Source organism: Trachurus japonicus, chromosome 14 (genome assembly GCF_045865225.1).
Source record: "Trachurus japonicus isolate A0001 chromosome 14, Traja_1.0".
In the NCBI taxonomy this organism is placed as follows: Eukaryota; Metazoa; Chordata; class Actinopteri; order Carangiformes; family Carangidae; genus Trachurus; species Trachurus japonicus.
Genome location: NC_140920.1, coordinates 25,272,590 through 25,295,678, shown reverse-complemented (window position 1 = coordinate 25,295,678; position 23,089 = coordinate 25,272,590). Strand labels below are relative to the sequence as shown.

Below are 23,089 nucleotides of genomic sequence, written 5' to 3'. Positions count from 1 at the left end.
CGACGTTCAGCTTCAGCAAGTTCTTTTGTTAGTCTGTTTGAGAACAGGTTGATTGATAAGAGAAAAACAAGCAAACACAATGAGATATGCTTTTATTTCCTTTTGAACTCTTTGTGCCTTTTTAAGACTAATTTTAACACTCACACTGTCTTCAAGCACCAGTTGATGATGTTGAATAAATACAAAGGCCGGTAGTGTAAAGGCTTGTTTTTTTAATTTCGCTTTTACCTGCTTATCCTCAGCCCGCTTAGCATTAGTAATGATTTCAGACAGGTAGTGATTTTCTCACAAGAGCCTTTCACACAAATCACACAAAAGAGCCTAAACTCTTGAAATCAGGAGTGGGTTGCGTGTAGGTGGGAAAACAATTGTACGAGCACAGAAAAGGAAAGAGAGACAAAAGCTGTATGGCAGCGCTCCAGGCTAACATTTCCATTGGTGCTAGCACCTTTCTCAGTAGGTTACACTTTTTTTTAATCATGAGGGAGGTTAATTATGTTTAACAAATATCTCTACATTTTACTTAGGAGTGAAAATACCATTCATGAGCGTGTACTGTAAGAGCGTACTAACCTAAAAACCTATTATTGCATCATGAGAAAGGTGCAAAGTGACATACAGCACTGCAGTTATCGTAGTGGGGAATAAAAGAAAAACCCCAAAATAACACAACATAAGAAACAATAACAATTTTCCTGATCTTTCTTCCTTTGCCCCGAGGGTCTGAATAACTCACTGTTTTCTCTGTCTTGTCTATCCATGCTCTGTCAGCCTGTTATTATGCAGAGCCCTAAAACCTACAATGGAACAAAAATAATTTTACCGAGTGTACAGTTGTGCTATTCACATTGTTAGAGACTGTGTTTGCTGCTCGGTTAAGAACCCAGAGATACAAAATATATATGAGCATTATGTAAGGTTATGATATTGAAGGAGACAGAGCTCAACTCACTTTAACCCCTGGCTCTGTTATAGACAGACCTGAATTTGAAGATTCAGGAAGATTCTCCTCCTGAAAAATGAGTCTCAGTCTGAGCAGGTGTGGTGCTTAACTTGCAGGAGTTTAAGCTTAAATTGCATCGACTCGGTAACGAGTTTAGAGCCGTCTGCAATAAACATGCGCACTTAAAAAAAAGAAAATTGCTTATGCAACTATTTTGGTTGCAGTGTGGAGCCAGACTTTGATGCAAAATAAGCTTTTTTTTGTTCACGTTGGAGTATTTATTCAAGACAGTGTGAAAAAACAAATTTGGTGTAGCACTTTACCAAAAACTATAAAAAGTAATTGCTTCCGTAAGTTCTGCAAAGTGTCCTTTGTCCTACCTACTGCCGCAGGGTAATGCCTTTTATAACTTCTTTGACTTATTACTGCTCACCACAGCAGAGTATACACTGCTTAAATCAATTTAATGCCAATTCCTTTAGACTCCATTTCTCAGCAGTGATTCTTAGACGTTTCTAAAACTATTTAAAATGACCTACATGGATTGATAGGACCAAAAACAGAGCTTAGGGCTTTTAAATCTAGGACATTGTATATTGCATTTTCCTCGTACAGCAACCACCTCGGTGAACTAACCTCTGTTCACATCTAGCAGGTCTAATAGTGACGGAGGACCTTTGTAAACAGATTGCACCACTGCAACATTCACACTGCTCTGTTGTGGCTGTGTGATGTGAATGTCCGTGAGGCAGGAAGGTCATATTGACTAAACTAATGTATGTTAACACAATGTCGACTTTAATTATCTGCTGAAGTATTCAAAGGGAGAGCTTTCTGAAGCCTTGTTTTTGTCAATTTCATGATATGTGGTCATTAAACAAGAACACATTGAGAGTCTCAGTGAGGTTGTTGACAGGGTGTTACAGAGCTCCTTTTGCCTGTTAAAGTGTGAACATATTATAGGAATAGCCTGACATTTAGAAATACACTAATTCATTCTCTCAAAGCTGGTGCAAGCCGGTGGTTAGCTTAGCTTAGTTTAGCATGAAGACTAGAGGGAGGGGAAACAGTCACTGAATCAACCAAGATGAAGACATATTGGATTTTTAGATTGATGTCTTTTGTTAAACATTTGGACAAAGCCAGAGTTAGCTATTTCTTTCTGTTTACAGCCCTGCTAAGATAAGACAAGCTAAGCTAAAATAAGCTGAGCTAAGATAAACTAAGCTAAGTGGTGGTGGTAGTGTAGCCTACATGTACATGAGGACCAAAATAACTAAGTGTTGCTGTTGCTACATAGTACTATCCAGGGCCGTTGTATAGGGGAGAAAGGTGATGATAATTCTAGGGGCCCAGCGCCCAGTAGCGCCCACAAAAACTGAATTATTCTGCATAAGACCCTGACTAATACTCATAGTAATGCTGCATTAGCATCAAAACAAAGTAGGCTAAATAAGAAATGATAATAGATATGTAGCCTATGAAAAAAAGTAGAAAAGTCAGGGGGCAGGGGCCCACTTTAATATACTTTCAGGGGGCCCAGGATTCCTAGCAACGGCCCTGGTACTATCAAGGGAAAAAATATATCAAGAGGACTTATATGTTATGTTTGTTAGGTTATGTTAATAACTAAAATATTATGTGGCTATTTGTTTAGCTAGAATATTGTTTGTGTTTATGGCCCCGCATTATCTGATTTATCAAGATCGGTATGATTTAACACAAGATATTACATCGGAGTTTACACATTCACAGTATTAAGGACTGCTGTGCTCAGCAGCTCTGCCTGAGATTCAAGGTTGTGTGCATTTTCTATAGAGTGGAGGAGATTTTTGACAGCACTAATAGATTGCTCAACACTCACGCTGTCAGGAGAAGGAGTTCCAAGTGCTGACTCACATACACACACACACACTCACAAAGGATGTCTTGTTTCTGTTTCTTGCTGTCTTACACTGACTTACTGCCTTTATCTGTGTTTTATCAGACCTTCTGGTGGACATGCTGGGAGTCATGGCCAGTTACAGCATCACAGTCAAGGAGCTGAAGCTGCTCTTCAGTATGCTGAGGGGGGACAACGGCATCTGGGTGAGTTGTTGGACAGTATAAAACTAGCTGTGTAAGGTGATTAGAGTTTTAAGATTGTGGATCGGTAGGTGTTGGTGTCTGGGATTTTTTGCTGAAACGATCCACATACAGTATAAACATACAGGTCTGGAAAAAATTAGGAGGCCACTCTACAGGTAAGGCAGCTGTTCTATTCAGCTTAACAAGGCACTGATTAGGTGATCACCTGAACCAAAGAGTATAAAAACCACTGCTGTGATTAAAAATTGGGGATATCCCACCAATGTTGATTTCTGAACTCTTCCTGAGTCAGAAAATGTCTGTTGTTTTGCTTAAAAATGATTAAACTTGTTTTCTTTGCATTATTCAAGGTCTGAAAACAGTGCATCTTTTTTGTTATTTTGACTAGTCGTCATTTTCTGCAAATAAATGCTTTAAATGACAATATTTTTTATTTTGAATTTGTGAATAATAGAATGAAACATAAGTGTTCATTTTACTCAAACACATACCTATAAATAGCAAAGAAAAAAAGTAGTAAAAAAAAAAAGTGGTCTCTTAATTTTCTCCAGAGCTGTATACACTGATGACAATGGAGCGGTAACGGCATCATTTTTACAGTTTTATATTGTAGATTCTTCTTTTATTTCATGAGAGTGTGGGAATGTCTGAAATCAGTGACTGGATATTGACATCTCGCTGAAGAATCATGGTGCAATCAAAGTCCATTCTCTACAATGGCAGAGGGAGCTTCAATCCAAATCCCCCCAAGTGGCTCTGATGACAGCAGAGTGACAGATTCATTAGAAAACCTCAGATTTTGATGTCTTTGCTTTCTTTTGATGTTGTTAACCAGAGCTTTATATATATATATATATATATATATATATACACACACACACAGTATATATATATATATATATATATATATATATATAAAAATAAAAAGCTGGATGGTGTGCACTTTGGAGAAAGATTATAGTGCATTAAGAACAGCAGAATGACAGTATAAAACACAGTAAGAGCGTGATGTACAAGCACACTGTCACACAGAGGTTAGCTGTTGTTCAGACATAAGGTGAACAGTAGGAATGATTTGCTGAACCTGAACAAGCCGCGCTGCCTCTGCAGTGTGTCCTGGAGACAGAGATGGGATGGACAGTCCATGATGAAGAGCGAGTGGTTCACTCACCTCCTGTCCCTCACTGGCTCAAACATCTCCGGGTTCTGACCAGAGATGGTCACGGCCGTGTTTGACTTTTTATTGATCCTGCTGGCATCGCTGCCACTCATGCTGCGCCCACAGCAGACTAGATGGCACCTGCTACCACAGCGGTGTGTGTGTGTGTGTGTGTATCTATGTATGGTTTGATTTGTGAGTTTGCCAAGACGAGGGCAATTGAGCTCATGTTGAACTTTTTTTTTTCTTGTAATTGCCTATTAATGCAGCAGTGTTGACTGTGTTACCTCTGTTAGAGTACTAAGTAACAGCCTAATCGTCCGTGAAGGTGAGACACTCATGAAATAGCTCGTTAATTCAGGTTTGTTTTCCTCCTGGTGACCTTTTTCCAGCAGCATTGTGCTAAACACCAACACTATACTGTATGCATCTAACCACCATCATCGTTTACCAACCACCTCCATGAAAGGAGGCGGGAGCAGTTAACAGACATGGAACCATGTTGTTATGATTTTGTGCACATTTGAGCTTGATCTCATCTTGCAGAGATATATTCTCTCAAGGTGTCTCCCCCCAACACTGTGCATAAGCGGCCCAACTGTGCTGACTGAAATATGGTTGTTGTGGAAGAAAATGTATTAAAGGGATACCTCACCCAAAATCGATAATTCACTAATCATCTACTCACCGTGATGCCAAGGAAGGGTTTGGAGAACTTTCAGAGTTATCAAAATGCTTTTGGAGTTCCAAGGGGGGTCCGGCTGGGAACGGATTTTTATACAATGGCGGCGGATAGAGTTCACTTTTGAATCGTCCAAAACACACACTATGAAACATCCAAACACCTCCATACTGCTCATCTGTCCTGAAGCCGAGACGTGAAAAATTTGTTTGGGAAAAGATTAATTTGATCTCTGTTTTTATCCTTGTTGTAGCAGTAGCTCCCAGTGGCTCTGTTGATGTTTGTGCGCATGCATGAGATTTGCTGTGAAATTTTCATTTGTCGTTGTAAACCATTGGATGTATGATGTAAACACGGAAGAACATCTTACTGCAAATCTCACATAGCCACTGGGAGCTACTGCTACAACAAGGCTAAAAACAGAGATCAAATTATTTTTTTCCGAACGACTTTTTCATGTGGCAGCTTCAGGACTTGGGTCAGAACAGACGAGCAGTATGGAGGTATCTGGATGTTTCATAGTGTGTGTTTTGGATGATTCAAAAGTGAACTCTATCCACTGCTATTATGTAAACCTGTTGCCAGCCGGACCCCCCCTGGAACTCCAAAAGCGTTTTGATAACTCTGAAAGTTCTCCAAACCCTTCCTTGGCATGACGGTGAGTAGATAATAGGTGAATTATCTAGTTTATTATCCCTATTAATGATATTTGTGACTGAAAAACAGGCAGGCAGGCCGTGCAGCTGCTGAGTCATGTCCACTTCTAGAGCCACAATGCCAAGTTTTCTTGAAGTACCTGTTAATGAGGTTAATTCAGGAGCTGAGAGTGGAGTGCGTTCCACTTACTGTGCTGCTTGCTGTCGTCATCTTAACCGCTCCCTGTAGTTTTCTGATCACCGGTAGATTGATTGTGGGTGTTTTGGAAGAGAGCTGTGACATTTAGGATTGGTTTTATGAGACTGAACCTTCTCCTCTGCCGTCCTCTCTCCGCTCACTGCAGAGTTGAATGAGTGCCGCCTTGTGTCCACTACCCGAGTCAATACACCCGCGCTCCTCCTCGTCAATCTCCCTCCTTCCTTCCACTCCAGGCTCCAGGAAACCGCCATCAACAACCCGTGGTCACTGATCAGTGTTCCACAACAAGATCATCATGCCTCCCCCTCCCTCCCCTCCCACCTCTCCCTCCATATCTCCTCCGTCCAATAACCAGCATCACCCTGTCCAGCTCGCCCCCAACCTCCCTGTCTTTTCCAATTTCCCCTCCCCCCCTTAGCAGCCCTCTCAAGGGACAGATCGATTAAGGGTTGCCATGGTATTGATGAGGTGTTGTCGGGGGATGGCGGAGGTGATTGAGGAGTTATTGATCCTGTGGGGTTGTGGTGGAGAAGTGATGTCACACCATGTTTTTTTTTTTTACAGATTCTCACCCCTGTGTCTCTGATAGATGCAGCATTTGTCACATGATAATGACAATCACTCTCTTTTTGCCTCCTCTCCTCTCCTCTCCTCTCCTCTCCTCTCCTCTCCTCTCCTCTCCTCTCCTCTCCTCTCCTCTCCTCTCCTCTCCTCTCCTCTCCTCTCCTCTCCTCTCCTCTCCTCTCTTCTCTTCTCCTCTTCTTTCTCTCTCCTCTCCTCTCCTCTCCTCTCCTCTCCTCTTCTCTCCTCTCCTCTCCTCTCCTCTCCTCTCCTCTCCTCTCCTCTCCTCTCCTCTCCTCTCCTCTCCTCTCCTCTCCTCTCCTCTCCTCTCCTGTCTTCTCTTCTCCTCTTCTTTCTCTCTCCTCTCCTCTCCTCTCCTCTCCTCTTGTGTCCTCTCCTCTCCTCTTGTGTCCTCTCCTCTTCTCTTGTGTCCTCTCCTCTCCTTTCCTCTCCTCTCTTCTCCTCTCCTCTCCTCTCCTCCAGCCGAGACACGCAATCAAGCTCTTGTCTGTGTTGAACCAGATGCCTCAGAGACACGGTCCTGATACCTTCTTCAACTTTCCAGGACGCAGTGCAGCGGTGAGTCCGAGCAAAGATAAACACACAAAACACACACCGGAGCCTCATTAGCAAAAATGAGTCTAATTTATTCTTTGTGCGCCCACATTGCAAAAGACTCCTTCATGACTTTCCTGTTTACAGTCAGCACATCTTACTGTAATTAGCATCAGTGCTAGGAGTAGAATGGTAAAAAAAAAAAAAGAAGAAGTAATAACAAACTGAGTGACATGTTGATTGCTGCGCACATTTGCAACAGCTGCTCTGAAGTGTGTTTCCTCCTCCAGGCTATAGCGTTGCCACCAATTGCCAAATGGCCTTACCAGAATGGATTCACTATCAACACCTGGTTCAGACAGGATCCACTCAACAACATCAACGTGGACAAAGACAAACCGTACCTCTATTGGTAAGTAACATGCCAATCTTCTGGATTACTAAATTACCTTTCAGAAAAAAAAAGAATAAGAATATAGGTTTGAAAGCCACTCTCTGTCCTTATTTTTAACTCTTAAATACCAATGCACTCGAGTATATATATAATGGCCATAAATCTTTTATTCCTTTACCCATTTTCTTGACCCAGCAACATGTCGATATTGTAGCGAGCACCGTTACAGAGGACTTTTACAGTAATAGGAGAAAATGAATCAAAAATTGGGTTTGTTTTTTTCAGTCCTTCAGAATTACAGAGGATGATGTTACCTGACTGCTCGCTCCATTCAGTGTTTTTTTATCAGTCAGAGGGGCAGAACAGAAATAGTGAAAAGAAGAGGTGCCGGTCACTGACAGTAGCCAGGTGGTGAAAGTACGGAGGTATGAACTGAAGTGAAATAGGTGGAAGGAGAGAGTGCTTCACTAACCCTAACCCACAGTGTTAAAAAGCACTCGACAGACTTAGCTCAGGCCTTATTTTAGAGTCTGTCATTCCTTCTCAGTATTGCACAAAACAGGTGATTAAGTATTTCTGTGCAGGTAACCAAAGTTTCACCTGATGTGATTGTTGTACAAAAACAACGTATTGGTATAGTTAGATAAAAATTCAAAGCTTTTTCATGCTGTATATCAGTTTGTGGTGAGCACAAACACAGAGAGTCCAAACTAATAATCTCTCTAAATGTTCCTCCGGAAGAATAAACACAGCATTACTTCTTTCTTTATTTGCTGAAGCTCTCCTCATGATAAACATTGAACTTATCGGAGTGAATGACACAGACAGAAAGTCAGTAGATAAACAGATAATGAATTAGAACATAACTTTAAATGTCAAGGTACTCCATTATGAGTATGCTTCTGCCGCCGCTCATTGTACAGCTCTGGACCTCGGCTGGCCTCAGCGTTAGCACTGTAAGTGCAGACCGTTAGCCGCTAAGAAGCTTCATTAGCTTTGACCTTTTATTTAATTGAACTCCCTCACTCCGCTGCGTGTCTCCTTCCCTCCACCTCTTCACTCTGTGACGCTCGCCGGCGCCGTCCTCCCTTCACCTCTCTCCCCCCCCCCTCGCCGCCGAGTCCAACTGATTCATTACTGACAGAAATAAGAATCAAGAAGCTAGTCATCTACAGGAAGGATGTCATACATTCATATATTCTCTGGATACCATCGCGGAGACAGGCTCTAATCGTGAAAAGTGTGAGGATGTAATCCTGTTTCCTTAGTAACCATTTGTCAGGTTGTCATGGCAAGCGAGGAGCTAAGAGAGGAGGGAGGGCATCCCCTCCTCTCCTCTGGCCCCGGTCTTATCATCCTCCCCCAGATGCAGCTGCTACTCCAGCCGCCTGTCTGATACCGGCCTCCGCAGCTGCATTAAGGCCGTGATAACGCAGCGTACACACTCCTATTGTGTATCGGGGATTCACTTGAGAGGGGAGCTTCATATCTGCTTTCTGCTTCTGCTACGTGTGTGATCCTTCTGGGCCTGTTTCTAGAAGTGAAGTGCGTCTTGTTGTTTCACGAAGTAGCTTTAGCTGTGAGACTGGGTTTTACATGGAGCGAAGGGAAATGTTATGGAGGAAAAAAAAAAATATTCGGAGGGAAGGGGATTAGTAGTGTTTCTCACAAACCCATGATCTGGGACCCCTGGTGCTGCTGCGAAGAAAGCACGTTAAAATCCTGCTCTTTGTGACTGCTATAGGCTTAAATGCTGTGATATGTGGGTGTGAAAGATTTCCTGCTCGTATTTCATAGGCAGGATTTCACAAGATCTAATTTTATCTGTGAAAAACGGTCTGACTTTCTTTGATGCAGCTGACCCTTTGCAGTCTTGGTTGTAGTCTACAGGGGGAAAAATATCTTCACATTCTTTACAGTGAAGTTGATCCGATAAGTTAAAACCTGACAAAATACTCAAGCTCACATTTATTTGATTTTGTTTGATGTTACTTCATTGAAAACCATTGAGGTGCGCAGAAACTCGAATATTGCAGTATTATCATCATTACTTTTAATTCAGAGTTATGACATTTAATTAATAGAGCTATTTTCTAACACAGAGGTTGACGTGACATCAATTGAATTGAATTGTCTCTGCTCCTCCTGCAGCTTTCGCACCAGCAAAGGAATAGGTTACTCCGCTCACTTTGTGGGAAACTGTCTCATCGTGACGTCGTTGAAATCCAAAGGAAAAGGCTTTCAGCACTGTGTGAAATACGACTTCCAACCCCGAAAGGTAAGAAAACACACACACACACACACACACACGTGCACGGCCGAATAGTTGAACCAAATCATTTTCAGTGTGTCTATCCGGCGCCACTTGTTAGATGAGACAGCACCGGGGGCTGTGCGGCTGCTCTCCTCTCCTGTCGCTCCCCTGCACTCACTTGTTAATGAGTTTAGATAAGATCTGTCAATTAAGACCTAAACACTGCCCCTCCACAGCGCTGTCAGCATTTTGCCACTGTCCTAGTGCACACACAAACACACACCCTCGCATGCACACATAAGCACACGCACGCATTCACTTGATGAGATGGCCTTCTGCAGTATTTGCTGACCCAGTAGAATCTCTGCGCTGCCTAACAAAGTTCCCGGTGCTTCCATTTGATCATTTTTTTTAAAAAAGTGGCCATGTCTGACAGCATTTTGTCCACGGTGTGCATGTGTTAATGTGCGTGTGTGTTTGTGTTAGCGCTGGCACACGAGTGCGGTACTGTATTGTCCACTTCGCAGTTACAGTATGTGTGCACCTGCAAAATCCTTAGCTCTTGCATCCTTTCCTCCACAGCCTCCACCAGCAGCTCAGCTTCCCCCTCCAGGGAATATGTGTTTGTTGTGACTAGGGAAGATGCTTTCTAAATAGACAGTCAGATGCGCGCATACTCACACATGCACAAGATTATGAAGGTGAGGATTGTTTAATGTGCTGTAAACATCCGTGTTAGCTCAACCTCACACGGAGATAAAATGCCCGAGGGAGGACTTTCAGTATTACAGTGATGTATGAAATGAAATCGTATCCAACATATCTTGACACAGACATGTAAATCTAAACTGACTCACTGCGCAGCAAGAGGAGACTCTCGTCCGCATCCCTCTATAGTTTGTGTTTATTTAAAGACAAAGTTTCAAACAACACATTTTGCTCACCACAGGTTTCACTCACACTGGCCTCGTCAATACGGTGAATTCGACCACCAACAGCGCCAATGTGCAAAGATGTCAAGCTGTATAGATAGGACCGGCAAGACAAGGCAGCGCTGCACCTTTCAAACACAAAGGCAAAGACGTCACAGAATGCAAGAAAATACATTTGATACACAATATAAAGAAAGAAGGAATCAATTAAAAAAAGGAAAGTAAACTGTGTTCAATTGCAGCACTGTTTGCATCAGAAGACATCAGACAAGCCTAAATCAATATCAAACACAACAGTTTTGAAGTGAAACTCCCACATGTAATGTTCAAATAAACTGAGGCCAAAGGGAAACAAAGCTTTCCCTGTCATTAATTTGCGTGTGAATTTCTTTTTTAAATGTTGTTTTGATGTTTCATCTTGTTGTATTTTGCAGTGGTACATGATCAGCATCGTCCACATCTACAATCGCTGGAGGAACTCTGAGATTCGTTGCTATGTCAACGGTCAGCTGGTCTCCTACGGCGATATGGCCTGGCACGTCAACACCAATGATGTAAGGGCACTGAGATTGGTTTGTTACTATGTGTACAACAATTACATTAAAGGGACAACGAGGAGTTTTGGAAAAGCAAAGCGTTTTCACACTACATATATGAGCCTCCGCGCACCGTGAAATTCTTTGACCGGTGCAAGACAGACTCATGTTTTCATTCATCAATAATTAAAGTCAGAGGTTCGAAGACGATCACATACCGTCGTAGTTCCGACCATAAACGGCTATTCGACGGCGTTATTTTCATGACTCCCCACGAAACCGTAAAGATTTCCGCCACCACTAATAATAACAAAATAACAATAGAGACAGAACGATATATTTATCGAAAATGGAGCCATTAACAAGTGTGGGTAGCGGAGATTCATCCACATTAACATGAGACTTTTTTATAACCAAATAGAAACTTCTCGTTGTCCCTTTAAAGATTTCAGAAAAAGACACAAAGTTATTAAAAAAAAACTTTGGGTAAAAAAAAAAAAAAAACTTAACTCTTGATGTTTGATATTCTTGTTCTCCTGCCTCTATATAAGAGCTTCTGTACCAGCCTCAGAAATCCAGTATTAGTCTGGCTCTACTTCACACTTCCCTCCTATGGTAATGCTGGCAAACATCTGTGGTTTGTCCTCTGCATATGTCAGCTGGGGCAGATTTGTCCTTGAGCCATGTTCCAGCACAATTCACCCAAACTTCAACTTCACACTTTTCCCAGTTAGCAGGGGACAGGTAGCCTGACCTCTCAGTGGCAGCACAGCCTGCCTACCACCTCCCTCCTGTCTGGCCCTTGACACTGTTGCAATTATTGAGAGCTGGTGCTACTCTCGCTAAGAAATCTGTCAGGGGTAAAAAAAAAGTCTTCCAGTTCACACAGGTTCAGACATGTAAGAGTGTAGCTACAGTACAGAGCACAAGAGGAAAGCACAGGTGTGGAAATGTGCTGACGCTATCAGGCTTTGTTTTGTCCTGAATTCTGAAGATAAAACTTTTTTCATCACTAGGAAGCAGCAGAGGAGTAAAGATTTCATTGTGATAAAGGGTATCAGAGGGACAGAGGAGATGAAAGGCGCATGGGCAGAAAGACTGTAATTGTAGGTGACGGCAAAGTTGTAACAGAGCGATTAGAAACGAGCAGCTATTAAAAGTTCAACAGCCGGCGTCGACTGTGTTCATCACTACAGAGCGCCATGAAGTTGTGAGCCAAGGCGGAAAATGAATAATTAACTGCTAAAATGTGAAGATTAACAAACTTTAAACAAACTTTTGCTCTGAAAAGTGCTGGAGCTATGGGTAAGCTCTGCTATTGCTACATCATTTTAGCATTAACAGTTGTTTACTCATCAGTCCTGAAGTAGGCTAATTTTGTGAGAAGAGCATCAAAGTTCAGTCATTTACATAGTGTTGTAGCCTACTCAAGACCAATTAGATATTGTATAGATTTTTTAAATTATCTATTTTCTTTTCAGTTGAGGAATACGTAATGTAAAAGCCAAGCCACATGATCATTATCAGAGCTGGTACTGAATACAGTAACGGTCTTGAAAATGGGCTTACATTGGTTTGGTTTGACTCAGTCTCGGGTTAGGTGGTCTTGACTACAACGCTAGGCTACCTTGCAAAGAGCTGTATCCAGTAGAATGCAAAAAATACATTTTTTTCTTTTATTTTTATCACTTCTTTCCCTTTACTGGAGTTAGCATGCTAAATACCTAGCGCCAGCCTGGTTAGCTTGTTTTGTCGCTTTCTGACGCAGAGTAATTGAAGTATCCAGTCTGTTAAAGTAGCGCCCTGTGGATGTATTGTAACCTCTTGTATTGTTATACAACAACTGTATCTTTTGACAATACTGGTGAGTTGAAAGCTCTAATTGACTTTATAGCAGTAAAGCTCCTTTTAATGTGGTCTGGTAGTAGCTAGCTGATGTGATGACTGATTTTCTTCCACTGTTTTTATTTGACCCATTTGTTAATTCATTTTTTAAATTTTTTTTACAGAGCTATGACAAGTGTTTCCTGGGCTCATCAGAGACGGCGGATGCTAACAGGGTGTTTTGTGGTCAGCTGGGGGCCATTTACGTATTCAGTGAAGCTCTTAACCCAGCCCAGATCTTTGCCATTCACCAGCTTGGCCCAGGATACAAGGTGAGTTAGCACCCATCAACCATCCCATCAGTAGCCTACTGTATATCGTCTGTACGCTTTGCAGCACATCAATGCCATGCACCATTTGCCTCAGAGAGAATATCCAGGCAACCTGAGGATTGCATCGCCAGTGTTACTCAAAACCATCTTTGCCTTTTCAAGTTTTCAGTTTGAAGTAGTTGAGGCCAATCAAGAGTGATTGATGGTCTCCCTCAGGCAATAAAAATTCATTCGAATTGATTTTAATTAATTTGTCAACAGTAGCTAGTAATATAGTAGTTTATTTTCTATTAGCTTTCCATTTCAAATTTACATCCAATACGTTATCCTGTTAGATGAAAGCTACTCTTTTCACAGTCTCCAGCTGCACACATGCTGCGTTTAAGTGCTAGTTGGAAAACAGGAACTTTTGGTGAATTAATATGTAATTTCAAAGTGAGTCAGATTGATTTTTGCACTCGACATCCCACATTATCTAACTATAGATTCTAAACTGTAGCCGATACTTTTAAAATGTACATACACCCCTCCCAATGAACCAAATCATCATGAAAAGTTCAAATAGACGAAGCAGTTTCAGATGATCAAGGGACCCAACAAAAAGTAAATAGCTACACTATCTCTTAATACCTCTTGGGAAATCATATCTTGGTGTTTGGAATAAATTTGCGCTTTTGGAAGTATCCAGAGGTGGATTTCTGCCTGTAAACCTTAAGTCTAGACACACAGCTTTACATCCCTGTGGTAATAAAAATTATTAAAATGAGACTTCTCAATGTTGGGTGCTGAGCACTGATAACTTTTAGCAATCACCACCTCTGCCTTTTGGCCTGGCTTGCAGTGACAGCCGAGATGCCACAACACCTTGCCAGCTGTCTGCTTGTTGTTTTGGCTGACTCGCACGCCTCTGGCCACTTACAGCTTGTTTACCAAGGTGTCCAAAACTGTCGAAGTTCTCAGTGCCATGGGATCGCTCTGATGTCTGAGGTTGCTGATGTGTGCGAACAGCTGCTGGTATTTGAACGATTCCTTAGAAAGGTTATAGACCGAATCAAAAATGTACTTTTAATTACCAAGACAATGATGAAGTTGTCAGATGTGCAAAGCAGACACAGATCCAGATATGAAATGATCGCAACTTTATACCATCTGGAAGTGCTTGAAGCAACCTGTTCTGAGATACATACTGTAGAAGTTTTTGCACTTTGCTAATTTTCAAACAACGAAGAAAAAACAAACACGACCTTATAAGGTGACACAGATGGAGAAACATACTGACAACATACACATCGTTTGCCACGAGGTAAAAGGAGCACTGACTCATACAGTACTCTACATGCAAGATTCACACCTGTCTCTTTCGTTCACACCTGCCCTCTCTTCTTCTCTCTCCCTCTATCCCTTTCATGTCTGACATGGTACAACATACAGCTACATGATAGACTAGAGTTGTCACATGTTCCTCCTAATGAGCACACGCCTACAGTAGGATTTCGCTGTTTGCCCGCCACAAGTGTCGAAGCCGCTCTCCGTCACAGCCCACGGTTTCCCGAGGCTGATCAGTCGGATGATTGCCTCTCTGCATGGCACAAAATGGGCTTCTCTGATGCCCAGAAGAGACCATTAAATGGCTCACTTGCTTCAAAGCCACAGGCCGCAGCGCTGGTATTGTAATGAAGAAGTGCGAAAGTCTTTTTTTGGTCGACTCAAGGAGGCACCAATGGACCTCGCGTCACACAGCTTCCTCTCTTAATGCCAACGTAGGCCGGTGACTTAACGCAGACCATGTTGTGACAAGCTGTGGAGGTATTAGCTCACTGGTGTTGAAGGAAAGTGCATTTGCGCGGTATTACAGTATATATATGTGTGCACGTAGCTGCATGAAGCCTCTCGGTCTCAGCCACTGTAAGTGTTACTGTTCAATAATGAGCAGCAGAAGCAGACAGACTCGGCGCTCGCTCCGATAAACAAGCCTTCAGCAGCACAGTGAGGGTGTTCAAGGTCTTCTCGCTCGGCGCGTGATGGCCAGCACGCTGTGCGTAGCCGACGTCTACAGTATGTCTGCACAGTTCAGCACTTCCACGATCTCCTAATGACAAGAGAAGTTGGAACATAACATCTTGTTTTTCTGCGCACGCTGTGGTCAAAAGAACGCTTCAGTGGTTTTTTAAAATCTTTTTCTGTGTGTGTGCGTGCGTTTGTGTTTTGCCTGTCACTCACGAGCCGCGTGCGTTGCTCGTTCCACTCTTCATCAGGAGTCCAGATGCCCTCATTGCAGAGCGGTGAGCGCTGCCAACAATCTGGCCACAACGTAATTAATGAACCACATAAATCTATTTGGACACCTGTATTGTATGTCTCCATTCCATGTTTTTGCACACACAAATCATGTCAGGTTTCACAACGGTATAATTAAAAAGTCAGTTATGTGCATTTTTAATATTGAACTTTCAGACTGTTGTGTGTCCATAACTGGCCTCAATTTGTAATATTGTGTTATAGTGTAGTAGATTTTAAAGATGTTATCCAGGGAAGGGTCCACATGCTGGGAAACTAATTTTAGAGGAGGTCTTCATTCAGTGAAGAGATGCCCAGGCTGAGCTGAATGGAGCAGATGTGGGTGTGTGAGTGTGTAGATGCGGTTGTGCTGTTGTTACCGCGGGCGACCGCTCTATCTGCTGCTGTCAGGGACCAGGCAGGAAGGAGTTGTCGCTTTCATCCCTCTGCGTGTTTGTTAAAACCAGGTGAGGAGGACACATATGTGGCTGTGTTAAGATTTACATGGGCTACAAAAAAAAATCAATTTTCTTTCTAATGGCATGCTCAGTACATCCCTTCATATTTTAAAGAGTCAGCAAAGCTCTTTTCCACCTTCAGCTACCAGCCTCCCTTGTTTAGCAAAGCACACATAAATGCACACATGCATTTACACAGCTACATATACACAGGTTTACACACGCTTCATAAGTGCCCTACAATAAATGGGCTTACACTGCAAAAATGTGCATCCTAATAAGTGTATTAATTTCACATTCAGGCTATTCAGTCGTGTTCTTTTTTTGTGCAGAGGGGCCATGCACCTTTAAAATACACCGGAGAGTAATTTATTTGTGTTTATGATTGATTATTCCTGCACATGGCTGCAGTATTCTGGGTTACCTCTAATGGATAACACTGGGTCATCACCTCATGTATTTCGCTAAAGTAATATGTTCTAAAACCTAGACGTGCTGTCCTACCATGTAATTACCATTAATTACTCTTGTAGATAATGTTTGGCTGGCAATAATGCGTTCATGGAGATAGTGTGTGTTTCAGATGCAGATAAGCAGTCTCTATATAGGGAAGAAGGGAGAAAAAAATGAAGGCTTGGACTTGTATTCAGCCGTCGGATGGGGATAAGGAGGTTACACTGTAGAGAGGCTGTTTTTCTTCAGATGTATCCATTGTGCAGTGCGTTCTTTGCCTCGGTGTGAAATTGAGTTCTGCATGGTTAAAACCGCTCAGGGCACATTTTCTCCTGCAGATCTCAGATGAAAGGTTCAGAAACAAGACGGGCCCGCGAGTCTGCAAGCAGCCCGGGGCTTTCCTGCGCAGTCAGGCTGAGCAAGGCACCTGGGGACCCAGCCGCTCGGAGGGGAGAGGGCTCCTCTCCTGGAGCTGTTGCAGAGGCTGGCAGAGCAAAAAAACTGGCTGGCCGTCCATCTGCAGGGCCTCAAGTGTGTCAGCAGCGCTGCAGGATATATGGATCAACTGACCTGAGCAGACGGATGGATTTAGACATAGATGCGCACACACATTTAGAGTGCAGTTATTACCTCCTACCATATCTGCATTGACAAAAGCAATCGTTTTTGTACAGGTCGTCAAAACTACTGCCCTTTTGTAAACCTGCCTCACCATTCTTCATGAGGACACTTCAGATCTCTTAGATTTGAACAAGATCAAGGCTCTGCAGTCATTGTTGTATGAAGGAAACATCCCAGCGCAATACGAATGCATTGAATAACACAAATATGTCGGTGTGTGTCCGTATTCCTTTGTGTGTGTGGACTACAAAGTCAGAAGATAAATTTGGAGCTCAGAGTGCCTCTCTCCCACACATCCGCTCTCCCCTCGCCATCTCTTATTCTGGGCTAATTGAATTAGTGCCCGGGTTAGCGCTGTGTTCATTAAGCTAATGCTGCGTTGTTTACACACAACACATGCTGCAATTAAGCAGACTCCATTTCGGTCGTTTGCACACGCACACACACACACACACACACACACACACACACACACACACACACGGAGACAGACATGCTTCGTTTTTTCCCACCGGACATGTCATTTGTCCCCTCTGATTCAAAGTTTACACTCTCCCCTTTCTTTCTCACCACAGAGCACTTTCAAGTTCAAGTCCGAGAGCGACATCCACCTGGCTGAGCACCACAAGCAGGTGTTGTACGATGGCAAGCTGGCCAGCTCCATCTCCTTCACCTACAACGCCAAGGCGACCGATGCCCAGCTCTGCCTGGAGTCGTCGCCAAGGGAAAACCCGTCCATCTTCGTCCACTCGCCGCACGCCCTCATGCTACAGGTCAGTGCGGCTGTTCGTCAACGAGCCCAGTTCCAGACTCCTGAACGTTCAGCGGTCCGTGAGTAAAATGAAGCAGAGATTCAGACCGATTCCTTCAATTGTACTGGTTGCCAGGTATGCCTACAGGGAGCGGCTAGTAGCCAAAGCTAACTTGTGAGAGCAGATCTGGGCGTGAATGCAGACATAGCAGCTTCACCTGTGGTGGAAGTTTGTATTTTGAGAGCGCACACAGCTCCACGCACATAAAATAAGAAGGGTAGTAACGAAAGTTTTTCCATAACCTATTTTCACTACAACTGGCCTTGGTTATTTGTCTAGGAAGACGTTTCACCTCTCATCCAAGAGGCTTCATCAGTTCATGCTCGCATCTGACCAGCCAGGTACGGTAGATGTGTCTTCCTAGACAAATAACCAAGTCCAGTTGCTTTCGATTGAAAACTCCTTTGAGATACTATGACCTGGACAAATGAGAATATGCACAGGCTAGCTAAAGCTAAGCTAACGCTAACCGTATTTAACGAGCAGCAGCTCCGGTGTTGACAGCAGACTGGAAACACATCTGAATCCTTTCACACTAACTCACAGATGAACCTGACAAACACGCAGCATCACGCCTGAGCCGGAAACATTACAGTACTGCTGAACATTAGTTAGCATTAGCATTAGCACAATGCCATTTCTCCACAGAGCTTTCAGGATCTGGCACCGCCTGAGCTCCGCCTAACGTGACATCAATGTACTAATGCTGTTGGCGCAGAGATAATTTCATGTCGACGTTGCCAACATAATCAGATGTAAATATTTATATATTTTGGACCCGTCGAAATTTATGAAAACATTTATTTCTATACTAAAAAAATAAAATAAAAAAATACAGTAAAATTAATACGTTTATTCTACACCCCTCTAGACATTCTGTGGATGTATTATTTTTGGAAAATTAATTATTTTGATGAAAAAGTTGTAGCCAATACCTACCTAGAAAATATGCACCAGCATGCACCGACTGCACCCTGCTGTGAACACCAGTGCTACGATGTCCACAGTCGACTCGCTGTGACTCTCAGCTGTTAATTGAACTCGTTCTTTTCAGGATGTATGGAGGGGGTTGTTCAGGGTCGGTGGGGAATGTGCTCGGTAATGGCAGCTCTTCTTTGTATCTCATCTTGATTTCTAAGAATTTCTCCCCTCTGAACAGTGATGCAACAGAGAGTCAGGCTGCAATTACTGTAATTCACCATCACAAAGACAGACAGCGAGTCACGATGCATTATCGTTAGAACAAAGGTATTTCAGTTCGTTGGAGGAGATCAGCAGCAGGGGCGATCGGCAGCTTCACAGCAAAATGGTTTTGGGTTCGATTCCCTTGCCTAAACGCCTTTCTGTGTGGAGTTTGCGTGTTCTCCCTGTGGCTGTGTGGGTTCTCTCCAAGTTCTCCCACACAAGGACGTGCACTCTCGGATGAGTGGGTCTAAATTGGCCGTAGGTATGAGCCTGAACCCCGCCCTCGCTTGAATGTCAGCAGGGATTGGCTCCGCCCCTCCCACAGCCCATGCGTGAAGCGGTATAGTTAATGGATGGAAGAGACAGTGCAGTCATCTTTATTTGTCTGTTCGGTTCAGTTAAGAGAGCACAAGACAACCATGTACAGTACTTTGCAAAATTTGAGTCGCAGAATATCAAGTCTTTTCAATAATTAAACATTTTCTTTTTAATTTTGCAAATCTATTAAATTTAAAATAGATGAAAATCAGGACGTGTAAAGGAAGCGAAATGGACAAATAACATAGTAAAGTCATGACAAATATATTCTCAACATTTTACATTTATATATTCTGGGGTTCATATCTGATATTCAGCTCAACACCACAGCTACTACTCAGGCTTGTGACAATACTGTATTTAATGTCCACTGCAGATTTTTTTCTCTAAGTCTGTGTGTGTGTGTGTGTGTGTGTGTGTGTGTGTGTGTGTGTGTGTGTGTGTGTGTGTGAGAGAGATGTTTAATTTTTAATGACAGCGGACAAGTGTCTATGTGCACATCCAGTGTCCACCCTGTCTCTGTTAGAACTAACGGCCCATTTCTGCTCCCACAGGACGTGAAGGCCATTGTTACCCACTCCATCCACAGTGCCATCCACTCTATAGGGGGCATCCAGGTCCTGTTTCCTCTCTTTGCTCAGCTGGATTACAAACAGCTCAACGACAGCAGCGTGGACACCACAGTCTGGTGAGTAGCAGCCGGTAGCTGTGTGGAAAGCACTGATATAGACCAGTGGTTCCCAACCAGGGCTACACGTAACCCTAGGTAGCACATTGCAGGGGATACGTGGAAACACTTGATAATTTATTTCCAACATGATAAGTAAATATTCCCAGTCATTTCATAAGCCCATTACTAAAATGGTACGTGGGCGCCACAGCTAGTTCCCCCTGGGAGACAATAACCTGTGGCTCAACTCTGTGAAGACAAATGGCTCAGATGTTCAGTTACTGTTACTTGCTCCAGACTCAGGAGAGGGTTCAGGGAAGCTGAACGTTATATGTTATGAATATTATAAGAGTTTAATAGAACAAAGGCAGGCTGATTTTTATTTCTTATTTATTTTTATTTTGAAGGCAGAAAGATTCTTATGTATTTTTATGTTTAATTTGAGTTGAGAACAAAAGTGCAGGGGAATACACTACTGTGTGTAGTAAAAATGTCCTTGTACAAATTAAAGAAGGAAATTAAAATGATTTTCATTTCATAATCAGTTGTATTATGTTTCATGTGACTACTTTTGGAGAATCAACAACATGTATGAGTGAGGGGGTACTCATGGGTAAAACAGATTCAGGTTCAGGGACAAAAAAGGGTTGAGAACCACTGATGTAGACAGTATGAATCACTAAATTGGCTGAAACTCTCTTTATTTATTGTGCGTCATCTACTGTGGCTGATCCCAGAAATGGACCCAGAAACAATCAAGTCTTAAGAGGGATAGGAAGTGAAAATAAGAGCAGCGCTACGAAAAAGATGAATCTTCTGTGCAAGGGAGTTATCTTCCATCTGAAAGACCAACCTTAGATTATCATGCCGCAGGCAGGAAATAACTGATTAAAGAGAGCAGGGTGTGTTAGTATGAGAGGAGTTATGTGGTTTCACCCGGAGCGATGAGAGGCTTTTAGAAAGTCTGTGCTTCCAGATCGTCCTGATGTGACTGTAGCACATGAACCTCAGTACAGTTATATACCGTCTACTCATCGTGTTCACTGGGTTTGTCAAATATCATCAGGAAGACAACGACAAGACACAAAAATACAACTGCTTATTAAAAATAAATGATGGGGAGGAAAGCAACCACGGTTTTATCACATGCTCCAATAGAAAATACGTATAAATCATTAGTGATTTCCATCTAGCATTCTTGAAATATTTGTGTATGTGTGTGTGTGTGTTGCAGTGCCACTCTGCTGGCGTTCCTGGTGGAGCTGCTGAAGAGCTCGGTGGCCATGCAGGAGCAGATGCTGGGAGGGAAGGGATTCCTGGTGATTGGGTATCTGCTGGAGAAGGTCAGTGGAAGTCCTCCACAACGAGGCCTTAACATGTTAAACTAATTTGTTGTAGGCTGAAGTAGCCTTGGCATGTTTCTTTATTTACCACAGCGACCTCCACTAAAGTACTGTAAGACCTTAAACCTCCAGTTAAACACTGCTTATTTAAAGGGATAGTTCAACATTTTTGCAATTTCGCCCATTGTCATAATCTCTGTAGTCTTAGGTGTAGGTTTGTTACCTTTAATTGTTGGATTGTGTATTTGATGAGGGAAACCAAGAAATCCCAATAGCCTCTGTAGCGTAGCTTTGAGCAGCTCACGGCTCTGCTCCGCCAATCTAAAAATAGCTTGCACCGACAATTAAAGGTAACAAACCTACTCCTAAAACTAGAGGGATTATGGCAATTATGGCAAATTTTCCAAAATGTTGAACTATCCCTTTAACTACATACATTCTTTATATAATGTGTCTGGTTATGACTGTAGAAAGAGATGTTAATGCTGTTAGCGAAGCTCTTTCCAGCTGCAGCGAGAACTAACAGAACACCATGTGTAAAAAGATGTGGGAATAAAGAGACGTCATCAAGTCTTTTTCTTGCTGGTGTTAATTAATTGTTTGAGACCATTAGTAACTGCTAACATAGGAGCTCAAGATAACGCATTACATAACACACTGCAGCAGGTTATCGAATGTGAGACTGGCGACAGATTGTGAATAAAATGATACGGATAAATGCTGGTATTCGTTGCTCGTAGCTGATGTGATAGTTGTTATTTAAGGTGGACTCACACGCCACTGTCCTGATAATGAGAGAAAGGAAGATTGATTGGTTTATTTTTGTCAGCGGAGTTAGTCTGATTGGAGCTACTGTCAAGATATTCTGGAGATAAAAGGACAGAGTAACGGTGTGATGAACAAAAAAAAAAAAGGTTTTCTTGACAATTTCATGAATCTGCTTTAATCATATTTCACATTCCCCGTCCTTTGTCCAGTCATCACGAGTCCACATCACCCGGGCGGTGCTCGAACAGTTCCTGTCCTTCGCCAAGTATCTGGATGGTTTACCTCATGGAGCGCCGCTCCTCAAACAGCTCTGTGACCATGTCCTCTTCAACGCTGCCATCTGGATACACACCCCTGCCAAGGTCTGTTTATATATGTGTGTGTGTGTGTATCTGGGGAAAGTGTGTCCGTGTGTTTGTGTGTGTGTTTTCATGACCTTGCTGCAAAAAAAAAAAGGAGATGATATTCTGAATATGAGAATTAATGGGGTGATAGACTCAGAACAGGCATGGGAGATGGTGTGAAATAGAAAAAGGACGTATTGTCTGCTTGTGCAGGAGGTTTTCAGTGCGAGAATAATTGAAACAAACAGGCAATGAAACACAGAGGAAGGAGACGCCGACTTCTTAGTGGCTTTTTGCAGTAATGTAACAAAAGAGGTTGTTGTACACGGAAGGAGGAGCCCGCTCGTCACGCAGAGGAGAGGACGAGAGCACGCAACCAAAGGAAACAAAGAGAAAAAGTGACATTTGAAAAGACCCCAGGACAGGACAGAGATGTGTGGGTCCTCTTCCCTCCTTCTCGCTCTGGACTGGATGTGAGTGTTCCTGGCGTTCTCACGGGGCAAATCAGCTCCTGCCTCCATTATTTCCAAAACTTCCCAGACTCCCCTGTCCTCTCCCCTCTGACCTTGAGCTGTGATTGGCTCTGGGGCGCAGCAGCACAGAGCTCCAGGGCGGGCTGGAGTCGAGACGGAATAAAGAAAAGTGGGCAAACAGAAGAGTAAGGACGGAGGACGTAAAAAGAAGAACCATACCAACCTTAGTTAACATGTCACCATGAAACGGCT

At 42.9% G+C, this 23,089-nt stretch overlaps 1 protein-coding gene across 20 annotated transcripts in view; it reads left to right on the top strand.

Annotated features, from left to right (window-relative positions):
• Positions 1–23,089, top strand: part of nbeaa (neurobeachin a) — a 107,095-nt gene that overhangs the window by 35,470 nt on the left and 48,536 nt on the right. For all 20 annotated transcript variants that reach the window (XM_085798571.1, XM_085798578.1, XM_085798575.1 and 17 more), the window contains exons 3-12: positions 2,931–3,031; positions 6,772–6,867; positions 7,134–7,255; positions 9,389–9,515; positions 10,858–10,977; positions 12,969–13,115; positions 17,500–17,697; positions 19,794–19,927; positions 21,144–21,252; positions 22,230–22,382. In XM_085798571.1, coding sequence (XP_085654697.1) covers positions 2,931–3,031; positions 6,772–6,867; positions 7,134–7,255; positions 9,389–9,515; positions 10,858–10,977; positions 12,969–13,115; positions 17,500–17,697; positions 19,794–19,927; positions 21,144–21,252; positions 22,230–22,382 — 1,307 coding nt within the window. The remainder of the gene's footprint in view (positions 1–2,930; positions 3,032–6,771; positions 6,868–7,133; positions 7,256–9,388; positions 9,516–10,857; positions 10,978–12,968; positions 13,116–17,499; positions 17,698–19,793; positions 19,928–21,143; positions 21,253–22,229; positions 22,383–23,089) is intronic.